This window comes from Mesoplodon bidens (assembly GCF_964165515.1).
Source record: "Mesoplodon bidens genome assembly, chromosome: 7".
Taxonomy (NCBI): Eukaryota; Metazoa; Chordata; class Mammalia; order Artiodactyla; family Ziphiidae; genus Mesoplodon; species Mesoplodon bidens.
Window position 1 is genome coordinate 32,670,136 of NC_138164.1, and position 27,346 is coordinate 32,697,481.

At 32.7% G+C, this 27,346-nt stretch overlaps 1 protein-coding gene across 3 annotated transcripts in view; it reads right to left on the minus strand.

Moving 5' to 3' along the window:
• The window catches only part of CNTN5 (contactin 5), a gene marked incomplete at both ends in the record, with an annotated part of 849,213 nt that overhangs the window by 434,849 nt on the left and 387,018 nt on the right, over positions 1-27,346 (minus strand). For all 3 annotated transcript variants that reach the window (XM_081239350.1, XM_081239349.1, XM_081239348.1), the window contains one exon: positions 1,124-1,327. In XM_081239350.1, coding sequence (XP_081095476.1) covers positions 1,124-1,327 — 204 coding nt within the window. The remainder of the gene's footprint in view (positions 1-1,123; positions 1,328-27,346) is intronic.

Consider the following 27,346-nt stretch of genomic DNA (forward strand, 5'->3'; position numbering starts at 1 on the left):
ATTTTTCATCCTTGTCTCCCATTTATTCCTCCATGCCATTACCTAGCAGTGTGACCTTTGGAGGTCCCTTCATCTCTTTCAAATTGACTTCCTCATCTCTGAAATATATATTGCATTTTTACTCTCTACCTGATAGGATTATATGATTATTACAAACGTTATATATATATATATATATATATATATATATATATATATATATATATATATATATATATATATATAACTCTGGCTATACACTCTGCAGCATATATTCTAAAACTAAGCATATAAAAGACTAGTGTTGAAATAGATTATTTTTTAAGCTTCACAATCCATCAGGATTCTCGAGCTCACTTCTCAATAATACCTTCATAGCTTTTTTATTGCATGACAGAGCAAGCCATATATCATATATCAATTGTAATATAGCACTTGACTTCTTTAATGTAATGCTTAACTGTAAATGTCTATAACTACAAATCAGGTTTCTAAATTTGAAGATACTTTTGATAGATGGCAATATATATACTTATAGAATCATCATTTCTGCCTGAATTGCACTTAAAAGTTAAAGTTCCAACTTCTCCTATTATTGGAAAAGTAATAATAACAATTATAACTATGCCATGAAGTATTAACAGCTGAACATTCAATTTGAAGGTAGCTAAAATTAAAAAGTGATGAAAAATGAACCTGTAAAATACTTGCAATTCATACACATATGTTATATAGAGACCCTAAAGAGCAAAAAATGAACTGTGGAGTCTTTATTACAGTTCGCCCTTTTGGAATCCCTCTCCCTTTTTGGCATTAGTGTAGTGTTAAGGTTAATATTTCTTAGCTATAGATCATCACTTTCCTATGTCAAAAATTTTATTCTAAGGTATGCATGATCTTAGACTAAAAGTGTAGAGTTTTTAAATATGTCAAATGCCTTTTTATTTTATTTGTGCTGGGTTTAAGTGCTTAGAAGAACACTAATACATCTTTTTTTTAGGTCTTTTTGTATTGAAGTACAGTTGATTTACAATATTGTATTAGTTTCAGATGTACAGCATAGTGATTCAGTATTTTTGCAGATTATACTCAATTTTTCACATTTGAGGTGGCTGACCATTTCAATCCAGTCCATGCAACTTACCATCATTACGGAGAGTGAGTGGTGTTGGAGGACTAAGTACTCGAGCGTTCGTCACTGTGTTTTTCACCAGACAAATATAGCTGCCAACATCTGATGTTTGGACTTTAGAAATATAAAGGTTGCCTGTCTCCTGGGAAATGAACCGCCTGCTGTCTTCCGCCACAAAGGAAGGGAACTCGTTAAATACCCAGCTATAGACGATCTCTGAAAATACACAAAATTCAATTGTTGAAAGACAGATTATTTTACTGAAAAACTCAAACAACAAAGCTTTTACTATGTATTAGATAGGATGCAAGCTCATCTGTATTTGATCCAGATGTCTATATCATTTTGTATTTTATGTTCAAAGAACTATTGCTCTTAATGGCTACCTGAAGATCTGAAATATTTTTTAAGGATGCTCAGCCTTTATCTATTCATCCATGCACTCATTCATTCAGTTCTAATGTTTGTTGAATGTGTTTTAGATGCCTGACCCTATGATAGCACTGAAATTAAAAAGATGAGAGAGACAGTTTTGCATTCTCAAAGATCAGTCTAATGGGAAAGATTTACCCAAACCTATGAAACAATGTGGAATAAAGAAATGGAGATGTATACTCTACTGTAAAGAAGATAATGGAGAAGGGCACTTAAGCCATCATATTGATCAGCAAAAACTTCTTAAGTTAAGAAATGCCTGAGCTGCATTCATTTATTCAACAAATACTATTTGTGGGTCTTGATGGGCCAGGAATGTTCTAAGTGGAAAAAAAGTCTGTGTTCTCATAGAGCTTACATTATAGTGGAAAGTACAAGCATACACAAACAAGTATTTGTCAAGTGGTAATAAGTGCTGTGAAGAAAACTAAAGCATGTAAGAGAGCTAGAGAGTGGCAGGGGTGAGAAAGATGTCTGAATTTATATTTTAAAAACTCTCTCTGACTACTGGTTAGAGACGAGACAGTGTGAGGACAAAGCAGGGACCAGGAGAAGTGGAAGCAGGAAGAATAATGTCCCCTAGTCTAAGCGGCTATTTTCAAAATAGCCATGAAATATACAAATGATCTGCACTAGAATGGTAGTTAGTGGCAGTGACAGTACTGGTGAAGTGATGAGAAGTGACTGGTTCTAGTAAAACTGTGATAGTGGAGTTGTCCAGAATTGCTGATGGCTTGATTATGAAATGTGAAAAGGAAAAAAAAAAATGAGTCAAGGAGTGAGGTTTTGGGCCACCAGAGTTTTGTGTTATTAGAGTGAAAAATCCAAGAATGGGAGTAGTAGGAGAAGAGGTTAGAGAAAGTGGAAATTAACCCAAAGTACTAAACACAAATTAACATGGTCTGTATGTTGTATTAAGGAGCTTGTGCTCTATCCTGGGTGTTTTCTAGCAAAGGATTGACATAAAGATGTACATTAGTAGGGTATTCTGGTGATTCTGCAAAGGTTGGATTTAAGTAAGTGCGAGTTGCAAGAGGGAAAAATAGGACGATATTGCATACTGAAGGTAAGAGCTGGAGAAATCTGAATCAGAACTTAATCATAGCAATGAGAAGAAGGATATTGGCCCAAGAAATATATAGGGAGTAAGATAAATGAAGAGACAAATAGTCCAGGAACACTTTCATTATCTCCCTTGAATGACTGGGAAGAGGATGACACGTGAAGTTCAGGATGAAAATAAATGAAGTCAAACTGGTTTAAGGAGAAAGATCATTGGTTCACTTTCAGGACATTTTGAGTTTGAGGCAAATCTACATAAGTAGTTCCAGCAGTTGGTAAATATGTGTTTGAAATCCATGAGAGGAAATCTGTGGTTGGGAGTTGTTGGTATGTTGGTGTAACTGAATCATGTAAGTAGATGAGAATAAATACAGTGAGAAGATAGTTCTCTGGAAAGCACAAACATCTAAGTAAAGGAAGGAAAATGTTCAAAAGGTAAGAGAGAAGGAACCATTGGAAATATTCAAGGGGAATAAAGAAAATGCAATGTCACAGAGACCAATGGCTTAATAATTTCAAGAGGGTTAAATAATGCCAAATAAGGCAAAAAGGACTTAATGGCAATACTTATAAATATAATAAAGGAAAATGTTTCTTAGGATTGACATGTGGTATATCACTGAATAGCAGTTTCAGTAGATGAGTGAAAATCAAAACCAGCTTGCAATTGAAATAATAGAATATGAGAAATTGAAGGAATTATGTGTAGTCCAATAGCATTAAAATCTCAATAGGCATTAGAATTACCTATGTAATGGCTAAAAGAGCAGATTCTAAGGTCCCCTTTCTACAGAGTCATTTGTTTAGTAACACTTATTACTTGAATTTTTATAAAGCTCAAATGTGATTCTAATCTACAGTGAAGCTTGGGAAGCCTTGTTTTATGCCTTTCTTTTCTTCCTCTCTTTCTTTCTCTCTCTCTCCTCCTCCCTCTCTCCCTCCCTCCCTTCCTTCTTTTCTTCCCTTAAATATATGAGTTCTTCTAATTGTTATAATGAGAGTGACATTTGTTGCTCAAACATCACTCAGGCATTTTTATATTTTTGCAATTTACTTTAGGTTAGGTTTTACTGAAGTTACCTCAATTTTTGTATTGTATTATTAGAAATTTGGAGTAAAAGAAAGCAACAAACAATCACATTAAAGACTATCATTAATTGAAATACCAGTTTTGTTATACTGATAGTGTTTGTTGAGTCAATGTTTTGTAAAATATTTTAGAATAAGAAGAAAGTTTTTACACAAAATTGGCATTTTCTCAAATTTTACAGGTAAGTGTGTATTTGGGGGTTCAAAAATGCTTATTTAGCTTTTAAAATAAGTTTACATAGCAAACCATTTCATAATTCTAAGAAGAATGAAAAACTAGAAATAGTACAAAAGAGAAAAGCTGACAGTCTGAACTTGAATTGGATTTTCTACCTCTGCCAAAAATGTACATATTGAATAAGGCTAAATCTCTTTTAAAATCACTGTTTACTTTCTCCTATATGGTTTTTCATTCTCTATCAGCATTTATTTAAAATTATTTTCAAACTTTACTCTAATAAAAAACAAGCATTCATTATATTTTTAGTATGTCAGAGTGTGAGGATTATAAAATGATTCAGGAAAGTAGTAAAACACAATTGGCTTTGGAGTCTAGTCTTTAGTCTCATATAACACTTTGTTTCATACCAATTGTGCTTGGCCTTAAAAATATTTTAAGGTAAGCTGATATATTAAGTACTAATATCTTAATATTATTATTCATTATCAGAAACATACTGAGACTGTTTGGTCAATTGTGATTTTCCCATTCCTCTAAGGTTCTTGTTTAATAGTATGTTTAGCTAGGCAATTAAAAATGTTTTAGAAGTTCTTGATATGATTCTTCAGTGAGTACTCCCCAAAGTTTCTATGTTAAATTTCTCTAGTACATTTTTATATTGTGTTGTAACATACATTTGGCTTACAAATGCATGTGCTGTATTGACTTGAGGTTTTGGTTTCTTTTCTTTTATTTTTTTAATTTTTTTAGCTGCATGCACGGCATGTGAGATCCTAGTTCCCCGACCAGGGACCAAACCCGCCTTCCCTGCATTGGAAGCACGGAGTCTTAACCACTGGATGGCCAGGGAAGTCCCCAAGGTTTTGGTTTCTTATGGGAGATTTTTTTTATCTTCCTCCCTGAGTCAGTGAGAGCCATTCAAGTTCTCTGAAAGAATAGCCCATTAAGGCCCTGGCTGTTGCAGACATGCTATTCTAACTTCCCCTCTCAAGCAGACCCAAAGACTTGTCCTCTATACCAGCATAAATAGTCATCCTTAAGCTCCTAGACTCTAGGGTCTGTTACCATGACATGTAAACAAATCTACCTTGCTTCCAAGATTTCCTTGGGATTAACAGTATTCCTAGATTTCAGTTAGGATTTTAGTCCTGGATTTTAGTTCTTTTTTGTTTCTGATACCTGGGATTTTTTTTCTTTCTTGTGAGCTTGGCTGTATATTGAACTTTATTTTATTTATTATTTCTAAATTTTGGGAAAGTCTCTGAGTTGGCTCTATTGTCCTAATTGAATGTCTAGATTTCATGGCTTTATGCAGTGCAGACTTTCATCACAATTGCTGTAATTGATTCGGTGTCACAAAGAAGACTACCCTGCTTTTGCTCCCTTGACACATAAGATGATTACTTAAATGACATATTTCTACATCTATAGGTTATAAAAACAGTATTACCCATATGGGCAATGATGTTCATTTCTTATAACTGTAGTGCCATTAATTTAAAAAAAAAAGTTGAGAAAGGGGAACGAAACTGGATACTGCAGTCTCTGAAGTCTTTGTAAAAAATTTCAATGAGTAATCATATGCAATTCATTTCAACATTCTTTAATATAACTACAAGTTAGAAAATAAACATTCTTCTTCCTAATAATGTGTGCTATTAGGCACACATATTATTCTGCTTCTGTTACAGAAGAAGCTTTGGGTCAAAAGATTTGGAGAGAACACGATGGATGTAGCAATTGATTTGTTCACCACCCAATTAATAATGCAACTCTCCCAGGGAACATAGTTTCTTTATCCTTGTCAGGTATAAAAAGGAAAACCTAAAAATCAGAACCTTCCCTATTTTTAATATATGCTCAATTTCATGGTTTATAGTAAAATTTTCACCCAATGGGCTGTACTTACCAGAATCCCTGGTCCTGTCCTTTTTTGGCTATTCCTGTAATGTGAGATTGAATGTTATATCTGTCAAATAGCTATAATTATAATTTGTTCTTTATTATACGAGTATAACTTTTTAGTTTGTTTTTTAAATAATTTAAGTTTTGTACTGTAGTTTGATATATTTTTTTGTTAATTTTTACTGGATGCTGCTTAATAGAGTGTATGTCATAAACATTTTAATATTTACTAATTGCTTTGTAGTCATTTTTGTTTTTACAATCCCATTAACCGTTATGACTCCTTTGCCTCTTGTTTTGATGAATTAATTGATATGAAGATACTTGAATAGTGGAATTCAGTAAGTTACTGCCTGAAATAGTATTGTTTTAAAAATTGGTAATATGATTATTTTGTTTATATAAAAATTTTAGCTGATGGCTAGATACCATTTTGAGTTTGGGAATTAAGGACATCATGAAGGAAATTTTAGAGAATTGTACCATTAATTATCCATTACTACTGAGCATAAGGGTATACAACCTGAAATTAGAAGGCAATATTTTTTTTACATTGCTGTTTTATACCTGCATTGTGATAGAAAATGTCACTATTAGCCACATTAAGTACTCTTGGCAGGGTAGAGATTAAATCTACTGTCTTCACCACCATATCCTTAGACCACAGCTGGATGCCCGGTGTGTGGTTGCTTAATACATATTTGATGAAAAAATAAATAGAATAAAATATCTATATATGTATTTTTATAAATCTTTCTAAATTTAAGAATAAGAGTAGATATTTTTCACTTTAATGTTCTCATTGAGAATTTTCTCAGCTCCACATGAACTTATTTTGGCCTTTAGAATATGAATCTAAGATTATGTTTGTAGTTGAGCTAAAAACAGGCATTAAGAAGTAATGCAGGCAGTTTTAAGAATCTGGAATGTACTGTCAATGGACAAGAGAGAAAGCGTCATGCTTACAAAGTTACTATGAAGTATTTTTGTGATTTATTCTACTAGGTAAATTGGACAGAGATTGAGGGGGGCATTAAATTAAATGTGATCCCAACTCCCTCTCAGGTTAACAGCTTCCATGGTGGTCAGTCATTTAGCCTCTTCTTGAACATGTCACTGACACTGTTGAGGAATCTGATTTGGCAGCTCAGGTTACTAAACAGATCATATATAAATATTATTTTGGCTGCTGGCTTTAGGATGGAGACTGAGCTCAAGACAACTGGTAGTATCAACAAGTAGGTAGTGATACATTTTTATATGCAAAGCACTGTTTAAGATATTATGGATATGTAAGGTGGGGCTGGGAAAGGAACTAACTTGAGAGCTTACTATGAGTCACACACTTTGCACATTTTCCCACTTCTCCCAGCCACACACATACCCAGAGATTAGAAGGCAACATTGTGAGTGAATAAGACCATAAACTTCGGAATCACAAAGACCAGAGTTCCAGAGATGGCTGCATGATCCACTGACCTAGGTACCTTTGGGCAAACTATTTAACTTAGTCTACTCATCTGTAAAATGCAATTTAATGGAGGAAATTTTAGGTTAAATGGGATATTATGAGTAAGGTTAGTATTACAGAACTTGATGTATTATTACCATCATTACAATCATCTTCAACATTAAAGGTCCGAGGCACAAACAGGTGAACCAGTGGAAAATTATAGCTAATAACTTTCAGAGGAAAAATTCCAACTTGTCTGACTCACTCTAAGCCTCTATTTTATCATTGTATTATTCTGCTTTGATTATTATATTTTAATCTTGCTGAACCTCAATTTCAATATCCTTAAAATGGAAGAGTAATATCTATATGATATGAGTATGCTGAGGATTGTATATGCCACTCAAATGAGAGTGTTCAACATGCAGAAACTGCTCAGTAAGGATAGCTATTGGCTTAAGATAAATTACCTGATATATTGCAGTAGTATTTGGCACAATTCAGATTCATCTTGAACCTTGTACAGTTGGGTTTAATTTCTACATGTGTCAAAAATTTCACCTCTAAAACATAGCCAGAAGTAAGGATCCTGAGAGTAACAACAGAGTAAGTCTGTCTAACTGACACTTGGTTAGCACCGGGAGAATAAAGATATTTTAAAAGATGTTGTGAAGAATGCAAGAGAGGACATTTATATGTTTTAAAAATCAAATTACCTTAATACAAAGGCAGGTTATATTATTACATTAAATTTCAGTTATCTTGGTTGAACAAAACAAATTACTAATTCTTTTTATAAGTTTTTGAGACATGTATTTTCATATGTTTATTACCTAGAGTCAGAAACAACAGAGTTCTGCTTAAAAATTATAATATGTCACTGAGACAAAATAAAATTTTATGTGCCTATAGCTCAAAACACCTTTAGTAAAACAAAAGAAAAGAATATTTATAATAGAATCAGTAGTAAACTGGCATTCTCTCATGATTCACAACTCAAATGACTCCAAGTAAGTGAATTCTAAGTTCTAGAGTTCAAGTGATTATACCAACTGAGTGACAATATCTATTTTTATTTTCCTTGTGGAATGTTTCACACTACAGATAACTCTTTTTTTAAATCCCAGGGGCCCTGTGTCTAGATGTAAAGGTCATTGATAACTCTTCTCAAAATGCAACCTAAATTTCTTGCTCTGCTAATGGGTTTTAAAATTATTTTTATTGAACTGCAAACTTCATCAAGTCAGAGACCAGCATTTTCTCAGCAGGGTGTGATGGTCCATAGCACAAGTTCATCTTAGGCTTCGAACTTTGCATTAAAAAGCATTCATGTTACACTTCTGACAATTCCTTGTTAAAATACACAGATCTCAGTGCTTAATGAACAACAGAATATCTGTTTCCCAGAATCTTGCCAAGAAATATGACATGGCATTTTGTGCCTATCAAAATTATGAAGAGCTTAGCTGAAAGGAAAGATGCATGGAGAATTACTGGAAGACTGTGTAGTTAATCAATTAGATATGACCAAGGTAATCTAAAAGTTCATCCTCATTAAATCAAAACATTAGACAGCTTAATGATAACAACAACAACAGTAACAGTGAACATTTTATGGTCTTAGGTCAGTTTCCTAGAAACAGAGTCTGAGAAGGGGATTCTTTTGAATGTGTTTTATTGACAGTGTTCCCAGGAGAAGGAATAAGGGAAGAAGGATTGGGTAAGGAAAAAAAAAAAACTAAACAAAGGTGTGGTCCCCTCCAGAGATTGGTTTAAAACTAATCCCACTTAGGGCTCTGGATTACAAATCTCACTGTAGACTTTGTAAGTCAACAGAAGGTAAAGAGAACCAGTCTTTTATACTCACCTCCCCTGCATCAGTTGCTTATTGTCTACCAGGTGGGGGAAGTGAGGTGCAATTAGGGCAGGGAGCATAATTTCCTAGGTAAGGAAAACTCTGGAGAAGCTGCAGCTGACAGATGGGTGCATTAACCAGATGAGAGAGAACTGGGTGTAGCACCAATAGGATCTAGTAAACCTCAATAGCACTTAATGGGTTCCAGACAGTGTGTTCTATGTATATTAACTTATTTAATCTCTACAGGGATAAGTAACCCCATTTTATGAATGAGGGAACTAAGATACAAAGATCAAAAACTTGACCAAGAAGCCTTGCTGAGCACAGATCTTTATTTGAAAAAAGGAAAATCTGATTAATAGTTATTTCAAGTATTTATTAGATTGAGTTATGTATATTATGGGGTCTAATTTTGCCAATTAAAACTTTGATGCTTCAGATAGCAACTAATTAGAGTAGTGTCTAAATCCCACTCACCAGACAAAAGCAGGTTTCTAGATATTCCTATTAACTACCGAGTCTCAATTTAATTAAACTGTGGTCACAGAGCCTTAAGTATGTAAAAAGGTAAGAATATGTCCTGCTAGCATAGAAACCTACTGTAAAAGGCAAGGACAGTGTGCCTTACATGCAGATGTTCATAGGGATAAAAGCAATATTATTGTACAATTGCCAGCAAGGATATTTATTCCTGCTCCCCTCTTACATTAAGACTTAGAGTTTTCCAAATATTTAACAACAACAACAAAAAATCCCATACATAAATAATCCAATATTTTCTGGAATTAACAGGAGTCCACAAGATGGCAGTGCTTGATGAGTAGAAAGCATTAATCTTGGGCAATATTCCAAAGGGAAGAAAATGGAAATCTTGATTAGTAATAAAAAGTTTACTAATTTTTCTGTGTTTTATTTAGTAAAATGTCTTTTATCCAAAGGTATTTGTCATTTGTACATAAAATAAAATAAATAAAATTTAATTTAGCTATAGACTTTGAAAGCAAAAGAAAATTCATAAAGTACATATTCAAAGCACTCAACATTTTTCATTGACAGTGAATTTTTAAGAGATATCTTTACTTCTTTTAATTGCATGATATGCAAATTTTATAGTTAAATTTGAAGATTTATTGCAGGATAAATAATAACAGGAAACACATATGAGTTTAATAAATTATCCCTTCTTTAGGTAGATGAGTTCACAGAAGACAAAATCCTCTAGAGTTGTGATTAGCCTAAGCTTCGCATGTTAAATGTGGAACTTTGGTTGCTTTTGGATTACATTTATCATATAGGTGCAGTAGAGAATCTTTAGATAAGATAAATTATTATAATGAGATTCTCTGCTGCTCAACTTCTTCTTACATTCAATGTAATTTTTCATAAACAGTTTTGTGCTTTAACTTCTTAACTAATGCTCATTAATCCTTCATGCAAATCTGTACTGAAGGTAATTTATTTGTCACATTGCTATGCATCATATAGAAATAGTCAATATTATCTATTTATCAAGAGGCACTGAAATGATATATTTTGTGCTCTGGGGGTTTGTCCCTATGGTTCATCTGCTTCAGAAAAAAAAAATCCTAATCATAAAATACATATTTATACCTGTTGATATGTAATCACTGTAATAAATCTTCAAATTCCTACTCATATGAACTCACATAGCATAGAACTCTGGTTAGAACTTTTTTAGTTGATTTCTTTGAAAACAGTAGAAAAGCTGGTATGAGCTATACTAATAATACAAATGGTATAAAAAACTATTTAGAATTTATTCTTTTTCTAATTCTACAGGAGATTTTTCTGCAAAAATCAGATGGTTTTTGATTTTTATAATTATGTTTATATCTTTCCTGTCTTATAATTATTATCAAAATAAACAAATGAACTGGAAATAATGATAAAGTCCAGTAATGATTAATAGAGGTTTTTGAGCAATGAAAGTACACATTAAGAAAGAAGAACTATGCCTTTAAAATTAATATATTTACAGTAATTAAGAGTGGCCATTATTTTGCGCCTAATATTCACGTTAAATATGGATGTTAGACGTTCAGAGATATGTAGTATGTATCAACTATGAAAATAAAATATTTCAGTGGAAAACAATATGTTGGTTCTCCCTGAGTCAATTATTTTTTCATGTTTGCCTTGTTCTTTTTTTTTAAATTTGCCCAGAAGTTTTCCAGACTTCAGTTTCCTAAAATGGTTATTCTTTGGTCAGTTCCTATATTGCCTGAATCTTTAACAATTTTTATAATTTCTGGATACAGAGGAGTTTACTTCTTAAAAACCAAACTTAGTCAGACTTCCTTATTGAATATCAATTACTTAGATGTATTCTGAGTATTCTCCACAAGCGTGGGCTCTGTGATGTGTCTTTCCCCATAAGCCTCTGTTCCTAGTTTGTTGGTCAATTAATGTTTCTGATGATTGATTCAAGATATTTTCTAAAATCACAAGACTGCTAGGAACTATTATAGCTAAAATAAAAACACTATAATAATTTTCTTGGAACTCGGGAGGATTAATCAATATTATAGTTTTAGAAATAGGAAAATCGTATGTTTGTAGGGATTACTGAAAATCTCAAGAATGTAACCCAGTTGTTAGATGGATAAATTTACTCAGAAACCACTGATTAAGGAGCTGATTGTTAAAGGTGAAAAATGAGGGATTCTGATTTATAGGGATAGCCTAAAGAAACTGGATGCACACAAATTGCTTAAATGAAAATCAGGAAATATCAGGATATACCACATCAGAGACTGGGTAGAGCAGGAAATTAGATTTTTTTTAAATAAATGCTAAGTACTTATCCCTTATTCTTAGTTGAAGGAAGTGCTTAAGACACCAGTGATACTAGTATGAATCCAAATATAGTAGAGTGACATGAGATGTGTACTAAGTACCCAGCTTCCTATTCCGGTTGGGACCTCTTTGAAAGAACTGAGCCACATGGGGTTGAACTCAGTTAGTGCATGCATAGGTGTAAGGTAATGTGGCACCATGAACAAAATCATGGACTTCATACCAATGCAAAAATGCATTTGAACTTTTGCATCTAGAAGCTATGCAGTCTTCAGCTAATTACCTGACTTCTTCAGTTCTGTTTATTCATCTGTAAAATAATCAAAATAACACCAACTCTTAGGACTTGGGGGAAACATTTACAAAAATGGTAACATAATTTCAGGACTATATTAAGTGTTCATAAATTATCATTATTATCTAAAATGCTAACATATGTGTATATATATATATATATATATATACACACACACACACACACACATATATATACACACATGTATACAATTTTTGCTGTGTTTACCATCTTTGTCAAATCAATCTAGCAGTCACTAAAATCCTCATAATGTTTCTCTTACAAACATGCATAAAAGAGTGGTTTGACTTTACATGTCAGTAACATACCCATATGCTATTCTTGTTCCAATTTATCATACAACAATATAGAGATTATGCAGAATTAAAATATCTGTACATTTTATAATATACGTGGCTCCATAATATTCTCATCTGACATCAAATTGGAATTTAGGAGTACTTTTACTCTATTCATGACACATGCTTACCAATAGACCTTAAATGATTCTCTTGTATGAGACTCTTTTTCATGGAACTTAAAATATATTATAGTCTGCTCTGCTTTTACACCTCAACACATCTCTTTCTTAAACCATCCAATATTATCTCCCACTCTTTATAATCGTTCATGCTTCATCTTAGATAGAATGATTCTCATATCGGTATGCCTCATAATGTCATTTCCCTGTACTAGAATGCATTCCCACCTTCTTTCTGCCCAGTCACATGCCTACATACAAGCCAAGTGCAGGTGCTATTTTCTTGAAGAAGGTGTCAGGAGTCACTTTTAACTCTTCTTTTCTGAAATTCTATGGACGTATCATTAACTTGTGTCCCGATTTGCTTGAAACTGTGACAAATTACACTATTTTTCCCCAGCATGATTATTAATAGTCTCCCTTTTCACTTTCAAAATGTTCCAGTTTGCATATTAAATATATTATATGGTCTCCCACCTCCCCACACATCATCCACAAAAGAAACTCCTCTTGTATTGGTACTGATTATGCTCTCTCATTGTTCTTTGTTCTATGTGGATTATATATTCATCATAGAGAAGGGGCTGTGTCATATGCTTACTGAACAAATGTGGCATCAATTAAATTAATTTAAAAATTTAAATTAAAAATAAAATTATTAAATTAATTTATATTTAGAGACTTTTAAAAGAATGTCATGTTGCCACTAAAGATAGTTGGGGATATCTTAAGTGGCACCAGAGTATCCTTGCATGTCATTTTCCAGTTGTCTAAAATAGTGTCCAACTCACTATAGTGTCCAGTGAGTAGTTTATAAATCCTTTTCTGATGATGAATGTAGTGTTATGTCATTTCATCATTAGTAAAATAAGATGCTTTCTTATATTATTTTTTTAACCCTTGGTAATAGAGTTTTATAAATCCTATAAGACCCTACATGATTTTGCCCCTGGATATCGCTTTAAACTTAACACTGTCTTTCCTTTCTTCACTTCACCCAAGCCACACTGGCCTTCTTGCTGTTAATTTTTAACCTAAGACATGTACATTAATTTTTACCTTAGCCTGAAACATTCTTCCTCCAGAAGCTTGTGTGGCTCACTACTAAACTTCTTTCAGGTCTCTGCTAAAATAGCTTTCTCTGGCCAGTCCTGCCTAACCAACTCACCTAAATGAGCCTTAACAATCTTCTCTCTCTCTTTCCTTCCTCATATATATATTACTTATTGCTTGTCCTCTGCACCAAAATATGAGTTTTCTTACAGTGGGAACTTTACCTATTTTGTTCACCACCATGCTCCTCAGTATTGTAAAAAGTGTGAGGTACACAATAAATAATGATTGAATTAATAGAGAATGAACACAATAGTGAAAATGTTTCCTACTAAGTATCGTAACATAAATCTCTTGGAAATTAAGCTATTGGGTACAATTTTCCCTTTTATAAGGTAATAAACAAAATATTAAAATGATTTATGAGAAAATTTTTAAGAACCCCTGGGAATGTATGTATTTTATTATACATGTAGACATGTTATGATAAGGACATGAGACTTGAATAAATACCAACATTCTAACCATTTGGCTGGATTTTTTTTCATTTATTTTATTATGTATTTATTTATATTAAAGTATAGTTGCTTAACAATGTTGTGTTGGCTGGATTTTATAGGAGCAATTATGTTGATACCAAGTAAATAAAATTTATAGAAGTAACAATACGATTATTAGTTGTTTTCACAAATGTTAGAAGTGGAAGAGAAAATGAAACTAGAATTTTAAATGATGAATTAGGAGAACCTGTAAGCACAACTCTGTTATATTTCTTTTGTCTTGTTTATTTCATTTGAGGCTACTGATTCAAAATTTGTGGTGAAGACTTGTTAATAAAAACCATGTCATCCTTTTTTTTTTTAATTAGTTCTTTTGCTATCAGACCAATATTTTGGGATTTTTGCCATTTTGTACAGTTTTTGCATTATTACTTTTAACTCAGCCTGAGCTTTTACTTTAATCATAAAGAAATGCCATCAGAATGAATGTTTTAATCTATCTAGGGAAAAAGCACATGCTTTCCAGTGGTGGGTCTTTGCTATAGAATGACAGCAGCACAGCACTGATTTTATTAACTCTCTAATGAAGTCCTCAGATAGAATTGCCAAAATTTTAAAGCTCAGCCTGATAGTTATGTTTTACAAGTGATCAAGCACTATCCTATACCAATATTTCCATCAATGATTGCTCAGGGTAAAAAATGAAAATGCATATGTGGAAGGTGACCAAGGAAATCCTAATAATGTTGACATTGTTGAAATACTATACCTAATAAATATTTATAATTAGATAATGTCATAGTATCTTTATGAGAACACTAGGGTGCTGACCTATATGGGGCCATTCCAATTTTAATAACTTTGAAATACCATACTCTTTTTTTTTACTTATCCCCTTTGGCTTTCTTTTCCAATTGTACTTATGTCAAAGAGTAGTTCATTAGTTTATTCAATATCTTTATTTCTGAGAGTGAGTCCTCTTCAGTAATACTGATATTTTGAGGATCTTAAAAACTAAAGAGTATAAACTGTATAAACATATTACCGATGTAAAATATTATCTTGATGCAGTAAGTGTCCCGTTATCTGGATCTAGGCTTCTACATCTCAGCACTACTGGTATTTGAGGCCAGATAATTTTTGTGAGAGACAGTCCTGTGCATTGTAGGATGCTCATTAGCATCCCTGGCCTCCACCTTGTACCCACTAGTTGCCAATAGCACCTTGTCCCTCTCCACTGCCTGTCCCCACTCCAGTTTTGATGATGAAAAATGTTTCTAGACATTGCCAAATGTTCCTTGTGTGGGAAAGCATTCCTGTTTGTGAATCACTGCTCTAGATTAACCTAGAAGTGATGTATTCTGATTAACCAACCATTTGAATTATTTGGTAATTACTGTATTTAGTTCTATTTCATTTTATAAATTATTAGGTAGATAGAGAGATAGAAAGATGAAAACTAGCTCCTTTAATTTCAGTTTTCTTTTTTATTTTTAAGGGCAGAGTACTATGCCTCCTTCATGATTTTAGTTCTAATATATATATATATATATATATATATATATATATATATATATATATATATATATATATATATATATATATGTAGACTAGGTAATCAGCACACAGTTTGCTGAATTGAATTAGAATTAGGAAACAATCATATCCATAGCACAGAACGATGAGAAACTATTGTTTACTTTTGATTGAATATATCAAAATACACCAAAACTTTTGATACTGTTCCAGGCTATTTTTCCCAATTAACTGTCAAAATAATTGAAAAAAAAATGTCAAAGACTGGGTTGACTATATATTGACTCAATGACACAATATAGACACTATCAGATTGTCATTTTTCTATTCCTTATATAAAATGTAGAAGGGTCTAGAAGGAAGTTCAGTTTCATAAGTGGTCCAGTTGTTTGATTCTGCATAAATAATTCACCTTGCAAGCATACAGACTTGTAAGTTGTGTGTGAAATCTGAAACAATGCATTTAATTTACTTCTTTTTACTCAGTCATTTGAGATTACTTTTTCCCCACATTCAAAAAATAATGAAATATGTATTTCCAGAACTTATTTGATTGTATTAAAAATGAAGCCCATATTAAAAAAAATGAAGCCCATATAAATTAATTCAAGATAATGGAAACAAAATGCAAATTTATAGTAGAAATAATATAAAAGGAGGAAAGAATTTGCATGAATATTTAAGGTACATGGGGTCTGAACTAATCAGAGAAGAAAGGAATAGGTTTCTTATATTGTTAGAGAAATTTCCAGATTATTAAATCTCTGTTTTAAGGCTTTTTATTGGCATGACTCATAAGATTCCATTTTTTTTACATTTTTTTAAATATAGAAATTACTGTAGAAAATCTGGATGGCTGGTAAATCAGTTCAGTTGAAAGCAGTCTACTCAAGACAAAGCTACACAAATGTCTGTGTTTACCAGAGGTAATAAATCCTAAGAACTCACAAACTAGAGTGAGTCAAATCAAGTACACACTAATTCAGAGACAAGACAGATCTCTTCTTTCACCTAGATTTCTAGTTTTTGATTGTTTAAGCCTTGCCTTCACCATTTAGTCTCTGTGTAACCTTGGGCAAGTTACCAAATATTCCTCAGTCTTTATTTTCCTCTTTTGAAAATGGAGGTATACATCACTTCATATTATTTTGTAAAGATTAAATAGAAGTAACTTTAGCAAAGTACATAGCTTCATGCTTGGTGCCTAGAAAACATGTACTAAATGAAATTATGTTTTTAATTCAGAATGTCTTTTAGCTAAAGAAGATTTTTGAGACAGGAAAAATCTATATACAAGGACAAAAATTCCAAGTTTACCCTAACTCAACTGGTATTGAATTAATAATCTATTTTTTCCCATTTGGCTTGGCTTAAAATAATTCAGGGATTATTCCCCAAGGAGACACAAGGTCCTATTGTTGCAAAGAATGAAATTTTCTCTTAAATGTCACATAGTAAGTGTTTTAGTATGTATAAATATATTAAGCACTTACTATGTGCCAGGCATTTTGCAAACAATTCTCTATTATTTGTAATAATATTATTGATTATCTCAGTTTTATAGAATTGAAACTAAGAATTGATAAAATTAGTTTGTTTGTTTGTTTGTTTGTTTTGTACAAGACAGACAGAAAGGGATATAGTTCCAACTAGAATCTTAGGAAGTAACTGAAACTGTGAAGAGTTCTCTAATTTAGGGAGCCCCTCGGCCTACATGAGAGCAATTTTGCAAGCTCTAATTATTAGCACAGAAACTATATTAGCACAAATCACACCCCCTCCTCCATAAAATCATTCAAAATCAGAGTTCTTTGTTGATTTCTTTTCAATACCATCCTCCTCCATAAAATCATTCAAAATCTGAGTTCTTTGTTGATTTCTTTTCAATACCATTCTTAGAAAAAGGTGACAATATTTATTTTAAAAGCTTTAGAGACCAATTGCATGATACCAGCTTACCCAAAACAGAGAGCAAAATTCTATATCTTTAACAATAGGTTTTTGGAAATTTTCATTTTCTTTTATTAAACACAAGGAAAGATATAAAATGAATGGTGTGTATTTTCAGTGCAGGCTAAGCCTTCTGCAGTTTGCTGCCTGGTTCAATTTCTAGATTAAAGACATTCGATTAGTTAAACTTCAGACTGAAGCACTGTAACATTTAGGAGTATCAGTTTCCATTGAAAAAGCTGTGCTGCTACTATAGCATTTTCCTATCTTCCTGACCTGTTTGTCAAGCTCCAGACTGCAGCTGCACACAGGCTTAGAAAGAGCTCATTTCCTAAGGGAAAAGCAAAGTTCTCAAGTACATTAAAAAAAAAAAAGCCCATAGTTTTCCTTTGTCTTTTCCCCTTCTGTCTTTCTCTTGTGTCCAATAGAGAGACGCTGAAATGGCACCCAGAATGATGTTGACATAACCTGGATCACAGCCCAGGAACATATATCCCTGAAGCACAGCCCTGTCACTGCCGGCCTGTTCTGCCTGCATTGGTACTGTGTTAATTGGGCGAGGTCAGCCAGTTCTCTCTCTCTCCAGACTTTCATTCTCCCCAAGAGGAAGAACGGTTCCAATGAATGATCTGCCATGTCTAAGGGCATGCATTTTCGAGGCTTGTTAGCTTAATGCCTCTTTGCAATATGTAAGAACAGTGTAAGAGAAACCATTTATATCAGTAACCTCCAGACCAGCTTTACAGAACAATTCTGGGACTGCAGCTCTTAGCAGCTGACTTGTCCTCTCCGCAACATACATGGGCATATTCTAATTAGAGTCACAATGTTTATTATATTTTTATAGGTCTAAGGGATTTCTCCTTAATAAGATACTAAAAAAAAACATTGAAAAGTTTATCTTAAATACACAAATAAATTTAGAAAAATCATAGGACTAGCTAAAGAATTAGTTTACCCTTTTCTCCTCATCTACAAAATAAAATAATAATATAAAGACTTATTTTATAGGTATTGTTTTATTTTTTTATTTTTTTCTGTACGTGGGCCTCTCACTGCTGTGGCCTCTTCCGTTGCGGAGCACAGGCTCCGGACACGCAGGCTCAGCGGCCATGGCTCACAGGCCTAGCCGCTCCACGGTATGTGGGATCCTCCCGGACCGGGGCACGTACACGTGTCCCCTGCATCGGCAGGCGGACTCTCAATCACTGCGCCACCAGGGAAGCCCAAGGTATTGTTTTAATTTGATTAATCAATGCACGAGCTTAGACTCGTGCCTTTTATGCAGTAAGAATTCTATAAATATTGTTTTCTTTTGCTTGTTTTTAATGAAGGAATAGTTTTCTACATTTCCCTGCCTAACATGTGCTTAATGTTTAAGGAGAACCCTGCACTTAAGACATTGGACTTCTATCCCAGCCTAGGCTGTTTTGGTTATTTACATGGTGAGACAACAGTGACAGCAGTGCTTGAGATTTTACTTTCTTCATCTTAGTCACATCTGGCTGCTGATCCACAGAGACTATCATCCTCCATATTCCCTGACCCTGGCTGGGATGCCAGCTTACCACTGGGCTAGAGAGAGATAAGGCTGTGAGATCTGATATTGTTTGGACTTTTTAACAAGGTTCACATATAACCCTTTCACTGTTACAGGAGAGTCTGGATTTCTTCTCATCTAGTCCAAAAATGTTATTTGCAGCTAAGCACCTTGCAGCAGGCAGTGTCCTTTTGAAGAAAGGAAAAAGAAAAGTTGAAGGCATTCAAAGGACTAAATAGATAATGCTTGCCTAACTCCTATTACTCTCTGAAGAAAAAAAAAAGAAAACTAGATATAGTCTTAGAACTTTACTAAATGGAAACCGACAATATGTTTGCTTAGGCAACGTGCTAACTGTATTTTAAGTGAATCAGCCAATGGGCAGGAGAATGTTTATTTCCTCACCCCCTGCTATTTCTCATCCTTGGTAAAGATTTTTTTTTAACCTCTGCAAATGTGTTCAGCAGGAGGTAAAAATAATGACGGTGCCTCTGAACAGTGAAGAGAGACTGGAGCTGTGAAGTTGGAGCCCTTCTACTTTGTAAAGTATCTTTCTTAAAATGGGTTTGATGGAGGAATAGGAATCTTTATTCCTGATAGAAGGACAAAATGAAACTATAGAAAGGCAGTCAGAACACATGTGAGGGAAAGGCAATGAATAACCTTTACAAAACTAGGAGAGAACTGAGTTCCAGACAGGCAGGATGAAAGAGGGGCCAGGGAATATAGCTGTTCCTTCTGCTCCGCACAGGACCTACTCTACAGAGGTCTAACAAAGACCAACAATTTGAAGTTCAGAGGTTTTACAAAGAGTAATACTAAATAGAACTCAAGTAGACTAAGGAGAGAGCTTTACAACTAGTGCAGGGGTGACTAGATTAACCTAATTTACATTGTTGCAGTATTTTGGGAGAGCATTTCGACAATACTTGTCAACCACCTTACTGCTGATTCTCTCACAAGGAAATTCCATCTCTTGGAATTTAGTATAAAGAAATAATTTAGAATATATACAGATATCTATAACCGTTAATGGCAAGGCTATTTACAGCAAAAATAAATATTTTTAAAAAGCTCAAATGTCAAACATCAGGGTAGAGGTTAAATGAATTATTTTTTGAAATGCTGTGCAGCTATTAAAATAAAACTGGAGATTAGACATGCCATGATGTTTCGAATATATTGCTCATTAAAAAATCTCATCTCTAATGCCCTAAGTCATGTACTGTATATAATGAATTAACTTCTATCCTATTCATTAGAATGATACTAGCTATGCACTATCCTTGAAAGAACTGAGAAAACAGCCATTCAAATCATCTTCTGCAGAGTTTAATTTCCTTGTGGAACCCTAATTGAAAAAGGCTAGCTTTGATATACTACTTCCAGGTCACATTTTTTTATAAACTCTAAAGAATATCAGGAAGTTGTTGATCTGTTAATCTCCTTATATTTTAAATAAATTATAAATATACTGATATAGATATAAATATAGATATGTAGGAAGATAAATATGGGTTGGAGATGTAGTTTATCCTTCTTGATATTATGACTTTTGCAACATAAACATTTGTATGTTTTCAGGGTTTACAACCTTTACATTATTTATCCTTAGTTTATTTTTCAATTTCATCATAGGTTATGTCAGTTTTGTTTGAACCATTATTTCGTCTACTTCTTTGAAAGGAATGGAGGTAGGGAGGAAAGTGCTAATAATATTTTAGATAATGTTTACATGGGACAAATATAAATTCTGATGTTTTATGTCATGTATGCATGATGCTCTAATATAAATTGGGATTTTTACTAATTATCAGTTGGTATTCAAACTGAAAGATATGCACATATCAGAAATATGTGTAGCTGGTTAAAATTTCAAATGATTCTGTCTGGAGACTGCATAGATATAGCTAAAACACTCTGGGTTCTTCAGATTCTTCAAAAGTTCTTCAAATAAAAGAAAGAAAAAGAAATACAACCACAGTTATTTTTATAATCATTTCAGTGGCATCAGCATTAGTGATCTTCTATTTTATTTACAAACATGGAAAGGAATCTTAACTCTGAAAGGAAGTAAATATGTGTGTTATAAACACTCCATATTTACAGAAAAGACAAATTTATTTATCATTCCAAAAGGAAAGAAACAATAGACACTAGCATTAAAATTGTGTAAAAATTTTCATAGAATGATAACAATATAACGAGTAGGAACAAGATTTTCATACAGCTACATATATATACATGTTAAAAGCAAGTTACATTCCTGGAGAAAATGAAGATTATGTATGTACCTGTCATATAAAAATTTTAAAAATCACACGAGGACATATATTCTTCACTCAAAGATTTATACTCCAATGCTCACAGCAGATTCATTCATAATAGCCTAAATTTGAGAACAGCCACCATCATCAACTAGTGAATGGATAAACAAACTGTGATACATCGAAACAATGCAATACTATTCAGCAATCAAGAGGAACTAGCTACTAACTCAGTAACATGTATGGACCTCAGAAACACTATGCTAAGTGAAAGGAGCCAGGCTTATAGACAACACACTGCATGATTTACTTTAAAAGAATTTCTGGAGAAGATGACACTTAAATATATAAGGTAGACATTAGTGGATGTTAGCGATGGGCATTGGGGGAGGAAAGTGATTGGAAAGAGGCATTAGGGAACTTCCTGTGATAATAGAAATGTTCTCTGGCATGATTATGACTGTGTTTATATGACTCTATTCTTTTGTCACAAAGCTCATTGAAATGTACACTTAAAAATGTTAATGCTCATTATATGTGAAGCTAATTTTAAATCATCCATATTTAATAAGTGATATAAAATAAAACGTATTAATGATTAAAATGTTAATTTTCCAATTTAGAGCATTATTTAAATACCTAGATGAAGATAACATTTTCTATTTATTTCTATTCCTCTACAGTAAGATTTATATTGTGTGATTAAATAACTATATCACTACATTTAGTTCCTTGAAAATAAAATTATAAAGAATGATATTTTATCTTCTGAAAAATATAGAAATGAGCTATTTAAGATGGGTTTGTTGGACAACCTTATAAGTTGTTTTAATAAGTTTAATTAGCAGTATTTATTGAGCAGCTGATACATTCAGGACTGTGTTAACAGATTATAAAAGATACAAAGATGCAAGGACTACCTCCATCAAGTAGAAAAGTTAAAATGTCAGAAATGACTGTCACGCAGTGGAATATGTGATAAGAATTAGACTAGAGAAGGAAACTTGTTTGTAGGCACTTAGGAAAGCTGATAAGGGAGTGGGAGTAGAGAAGGATGAATCGTTTCTTAGCTGATCAGAAGAAGATAAAGTGAGGGAGATATCATCATCAGAATCATTATTATGGAATATTTACTATTTATCAGTTAGCAGGTTAAGTACTTTACTTGCATTATCTCATTACATCTTTTCACCTACCATATACATGTAGAATTTTGAAAATAGGAATTAGAATAAGAGCAAGTTGTATTACTTTGCCAAAGTCACACCATTGGTAAATGACAGAGTTGAGCCTTTCTGACCCAAGAGTGCAAAAGTTAAAAAAAAAAAAAAGGCCTAGGAAGAGAATTTTGGTTTAGATCAGGGATTGGCATACTCCAGCCCACAGGCCATATCTGATTTGTCACCTGATTCTTTATTGACTGTGAGCTAGAAATGGATTTTATGTATTTAAATAGTTGAAAAAAATTAAGATCAATGAAAAGCATATAGAAATCGAATGCTAGTGTCCATAAATAAATCTATATTACAACAGAGCTACCCTCATTCGTTTCTTGCATGGTCAATGGGTACTTTTATGCTACGGGGCAGAATTTAGTGGCTGTGACATAGGCTATATGACCCACAAAGACAAAAAAATATTTATTATTTGGCTATTTACAGAAAAAGTTTGCTGAACTTAGATTGAGAGGAATTTAAGTTTGGTGAGATAATGCTTAGGTAAGTAAGTTAAATTCAAGGCAAGTAGGAAGATTTCTCAGAGTAGGAAGCAAAGAACTGGACTATGGCATTGTTGACTCTATTATTTTCTGTAATGATTAATTTTCATTTTAAAGCCAGAACCTGCTATTTACTTTCCTTGGCTTTTCCATTTTGAATTACTGTGATTGCTGTCTGTTTCTCTCAAAGATCTATGGTACTATTTAATTACTTGAGAAGAAGTTTGGGAAAAGTAATACCAAAATATTACTTTAAAGTATTATATTAGATCAGAGCTCTTTGTATTCCTATTTTTAAGGGTTGAAACTGAGGCTAAGATAGTTGTATTTCTTGCCTTGTAAACCAACATTCTAGTTATGGTATAGTTAGGATCCACACTCAACTACATGAGTCCATTATGTGTGTTTTTCTTTTTATCATCTTCTTTATTGAGTCAGAGTCAATGAGAAAATATTTTTTCTTTGGTATATCAAAGCATATGAGAGGAAAGAAGTATTAAATTTTTCAAAAAAATATGAAGATTTTTAATTTGTAAGCTCATCAATTCAGTCTACCCTGGCTGCATTTTATCGCATTAAGTTGACTAGTTCAACTGCCTTGCCCAAATCAAAGTGGGGATTTATATCAGCACAACATAAAAACACGAGTTATTTCCAGTAAAGTAATAACCAAAGGAGTGAGCAGCTTGATTTCCTGGCCCACTATTTCCCACACTCTTCCATGTAGAGTAACTTATAAAAAGGGGGAAAAATAGACTATTTTAAAGGAGCTGGAAATACATGGTGAAATATAATTAAACAATGAAAAACAATTAAATAAGTTTAAGCTGTTATATGTATAACCAAAATCAATATAAGATAAAAAGAGGGTCATGTTCTACATTTTTTTCTCTTCTACTGTGTCTAAATATTCTAAAACAAACTCCAGGTTGAGGTGTTTGCTTTGTGATATTTAGCTTTCTATGTATAAATTTTGTCAGATGGAGTTTAAAAAAAATATTAGAAAACACGTTGAGCTTTCCTTTCTAGTGACATCTAGAGAACACAGTATAACAGAGTGCATGATAAAAACATATATTTTAAAACTGATTTGTAAAGATTTTAAAAGAATGTCAAAATGTATCTGTTGATAAGAGCCAAGTTCAGAAACTATTAAGCAACCAGGTAAAGCTCTTATTATAAATGTTTTGCTGGCTAGCAGAGTTTGGGTGGAAACAGTCTTTTTCTGTATAAATTTAAGGGTATAAAATGTGTATTGTTATTTATTTGACTCACATAGGAAAGCATGCATAGTAAAAAATACATGATTTCTTTATTTCTCTATCATTTCATTCAATATGCTTCTATTATCATGTATCCTGTCTGGCTTCTAAATAATTGTTGAGATACAAACTTGAGCATTGTATTATTCTGTTTGGTAAAAATATTAAAATTTCTATATTTATAATATTTACTTTCATATATTGTTTATACAGTTGATTTTGGCAGTGCTGAATGTTCAATTCAGTTAACAGTCTGGTCAAGTCAGTAAAAATAATTGATGAAAATACTTATTCATTTAAATTGGTGTAACAAACAGGTTGACCAGTGACCAATGTATACACGAAATAGAATTTTTCAATAAAATTTCTGAATGAAGCTGTGGAAAGCCCATATTATGTAATCAAAAGGACACTGGGCTTGGGATTACACAGTGCTGAATCTCTGTCATGTTGTTTATTAGACATGGACTTTAGAGAAATTTCTATCTGAGTTTCAGCATCCCCATTTATAAAAAGGAGGTAACAATAATAAACATACAATGCAGTGATAAAGAAGAAAAAAGAAACTACATAGAAAGTGTAAAATATTCATTTCCTTTCCTTCTCTTTATTCTAAAGAAGTGGTTGACCCTCATCAGAACTTGACAATATAGTTCTCTTTGTCCAAATAATGTAAGTCAGGCCCCCTTGATTACAAGAGTTTTTAGGGAAGAAAAATCATAATCACATGATAATAATGACAAGTTAATTCATCACTTTAAAAATTAGTCCCAACAACACTCTTTCCTTCTTAGTACTAAAATCTACCTTTTTCCATCTTGCCAAGCTCTTTTTTTGTCAGTTATTTATAACAAATGAGGATATATTGTTCATATATTGCAAAGTGAAACTGCAAATCTTGAAAAAGTTGTGGACTTCAAGGCAAATTTTAAAAATGGCTTCAATCATTAGAGCATAGTTACTAACAAATGAAGATGTGATGAAGTGCCCAGAAACTCTGCAAGAATGTGGATGTTACATGATTGAACATATAGTGATTTGAAATCGAATATTGATAGAGGCCTTGGGAAGATTGCTGAATTCCTCAAGTATTTGGCAAAAAATTATTTTTTGTGATCTTTGTAGGTACAAAAGTAAAATATGGAGCATGGGGTGTCATGCTATCTTATAATTTTGTAGGAAAAAGATGCTAAAAAACCTTCTGAGTAATTTTTTTCTCAGAGTTATAGTTATTGCAGAATTTTTAAGTTATGAGATTCAGATTTTAAAATGTAAAATTTCATTTTTTAAAGAATAAATATCAACCAAAATATTTTGTTTTCAACTCTGTGAAATTTTGTTCCTGTCTTATATAGAGTTGCTTTAAGTGAGTAATTTCTGGTACCAACTAAAGATAAAGAGGCCCCCTAAATGGGGTTCAAAATCAATATACATAATGATGTTACATTTCTATACACTAATAATGAACTATAAGAAAAATAAATTAATCAAACTATCCCATTTATAATTTCATTAAAATAAAATACCTAGTAAAAAAAATTAACCAAGGAGGTAAAAGATCTATACAATGAAAGCTATAAGATACTGATAAAAAAAAAAAAAAGAAGAAACAAAGAAGTGAAAAGATATTCTTTGTTCATAGATTGGAAAACTAATATTGTTAAAATGTCCATAATATGCAAAAAACCTACAGATTAAAATAAATCCCTGTCAAAACTCCTATGGCATTTTTCACAGAAATGGAACAAACAATCCTAAATTTGTATGAAACCACAAAACATCCTGAATAGCCAAAACAATTTTGAGAAAGAAGAACAAAGCTGAAGGCATCACAGTCCCTGAGATCAAACTATAATACAAAACTATAGTAATCAAAACAATATGATAAAAGCATAAAAGCCAACTCATAGAACGATGGAATAGAAAAGTGAGCCCAGAAATAAACCCAGGTATATACAATCAATTCATTTATGACACAGGAGCCAAAAATATACAATGGGGAAAGGCAGCCTTTTCAATAAGTGATGTAGGGAAAATTGGACAGCTATATATATGCAAAAGAATGAAACTGAACCACTATCTTACACCACGCACAAAAGGTAACCAAAAATGGATTAAAGACTTGAGTATAGTATAGTATAAAAATCCTAGAAGAAAGCATAGGAGGGTAAGCCCCCTGACATAGGTCTTGGAGAGGATTTTTTTTTTTTTTTTGGATCTGACTCCAAAAGCTAAAGGAACAAAAGCAAAAATAACAACATGGTAGGACCTTGAGGGCATTATGCTAAGTGAAATAAGTCACACAGAAAGAAAATAAATACCATATGATCTCACTTACATGTGGAATCTATAAACAAACAAACAAAAGAAAGCTCATGGATATAGAGAACAGATTAGTGGTAGGATGAGGCGGGGGGTGGATGGTGAAATGGGTGATGGTGGTCAAAAAGTACAAATTTCTAGTAATAAAATGAAGTCATGGGGGTGTAATGTACAACCTGAGAACTATAGTTATTAACACTGTATTACATATTTGAAAGTAGCTAGGAGAGTGGACCTTGAAAGTTCTCATCACAAGAAAAAAAATTGTAACTATATATGGTGACATATGTTAATTGGACTATTGTGATGATCATTTTGCAATATATACAAATATCAAATCATTATATTGTACACTTGAAGCTAATATAGTGTTATTTGTCAATTATACCTCAATAAAAAAAAAAGAGACAGAGGTCCTTTAAAGATAGCAATGATACCTGGTGACCTTTTGCTTCATTGACAGAATTCATTTTTCCATTTATTGATTCCTCTCCCATTTCAAACCCTCAGAT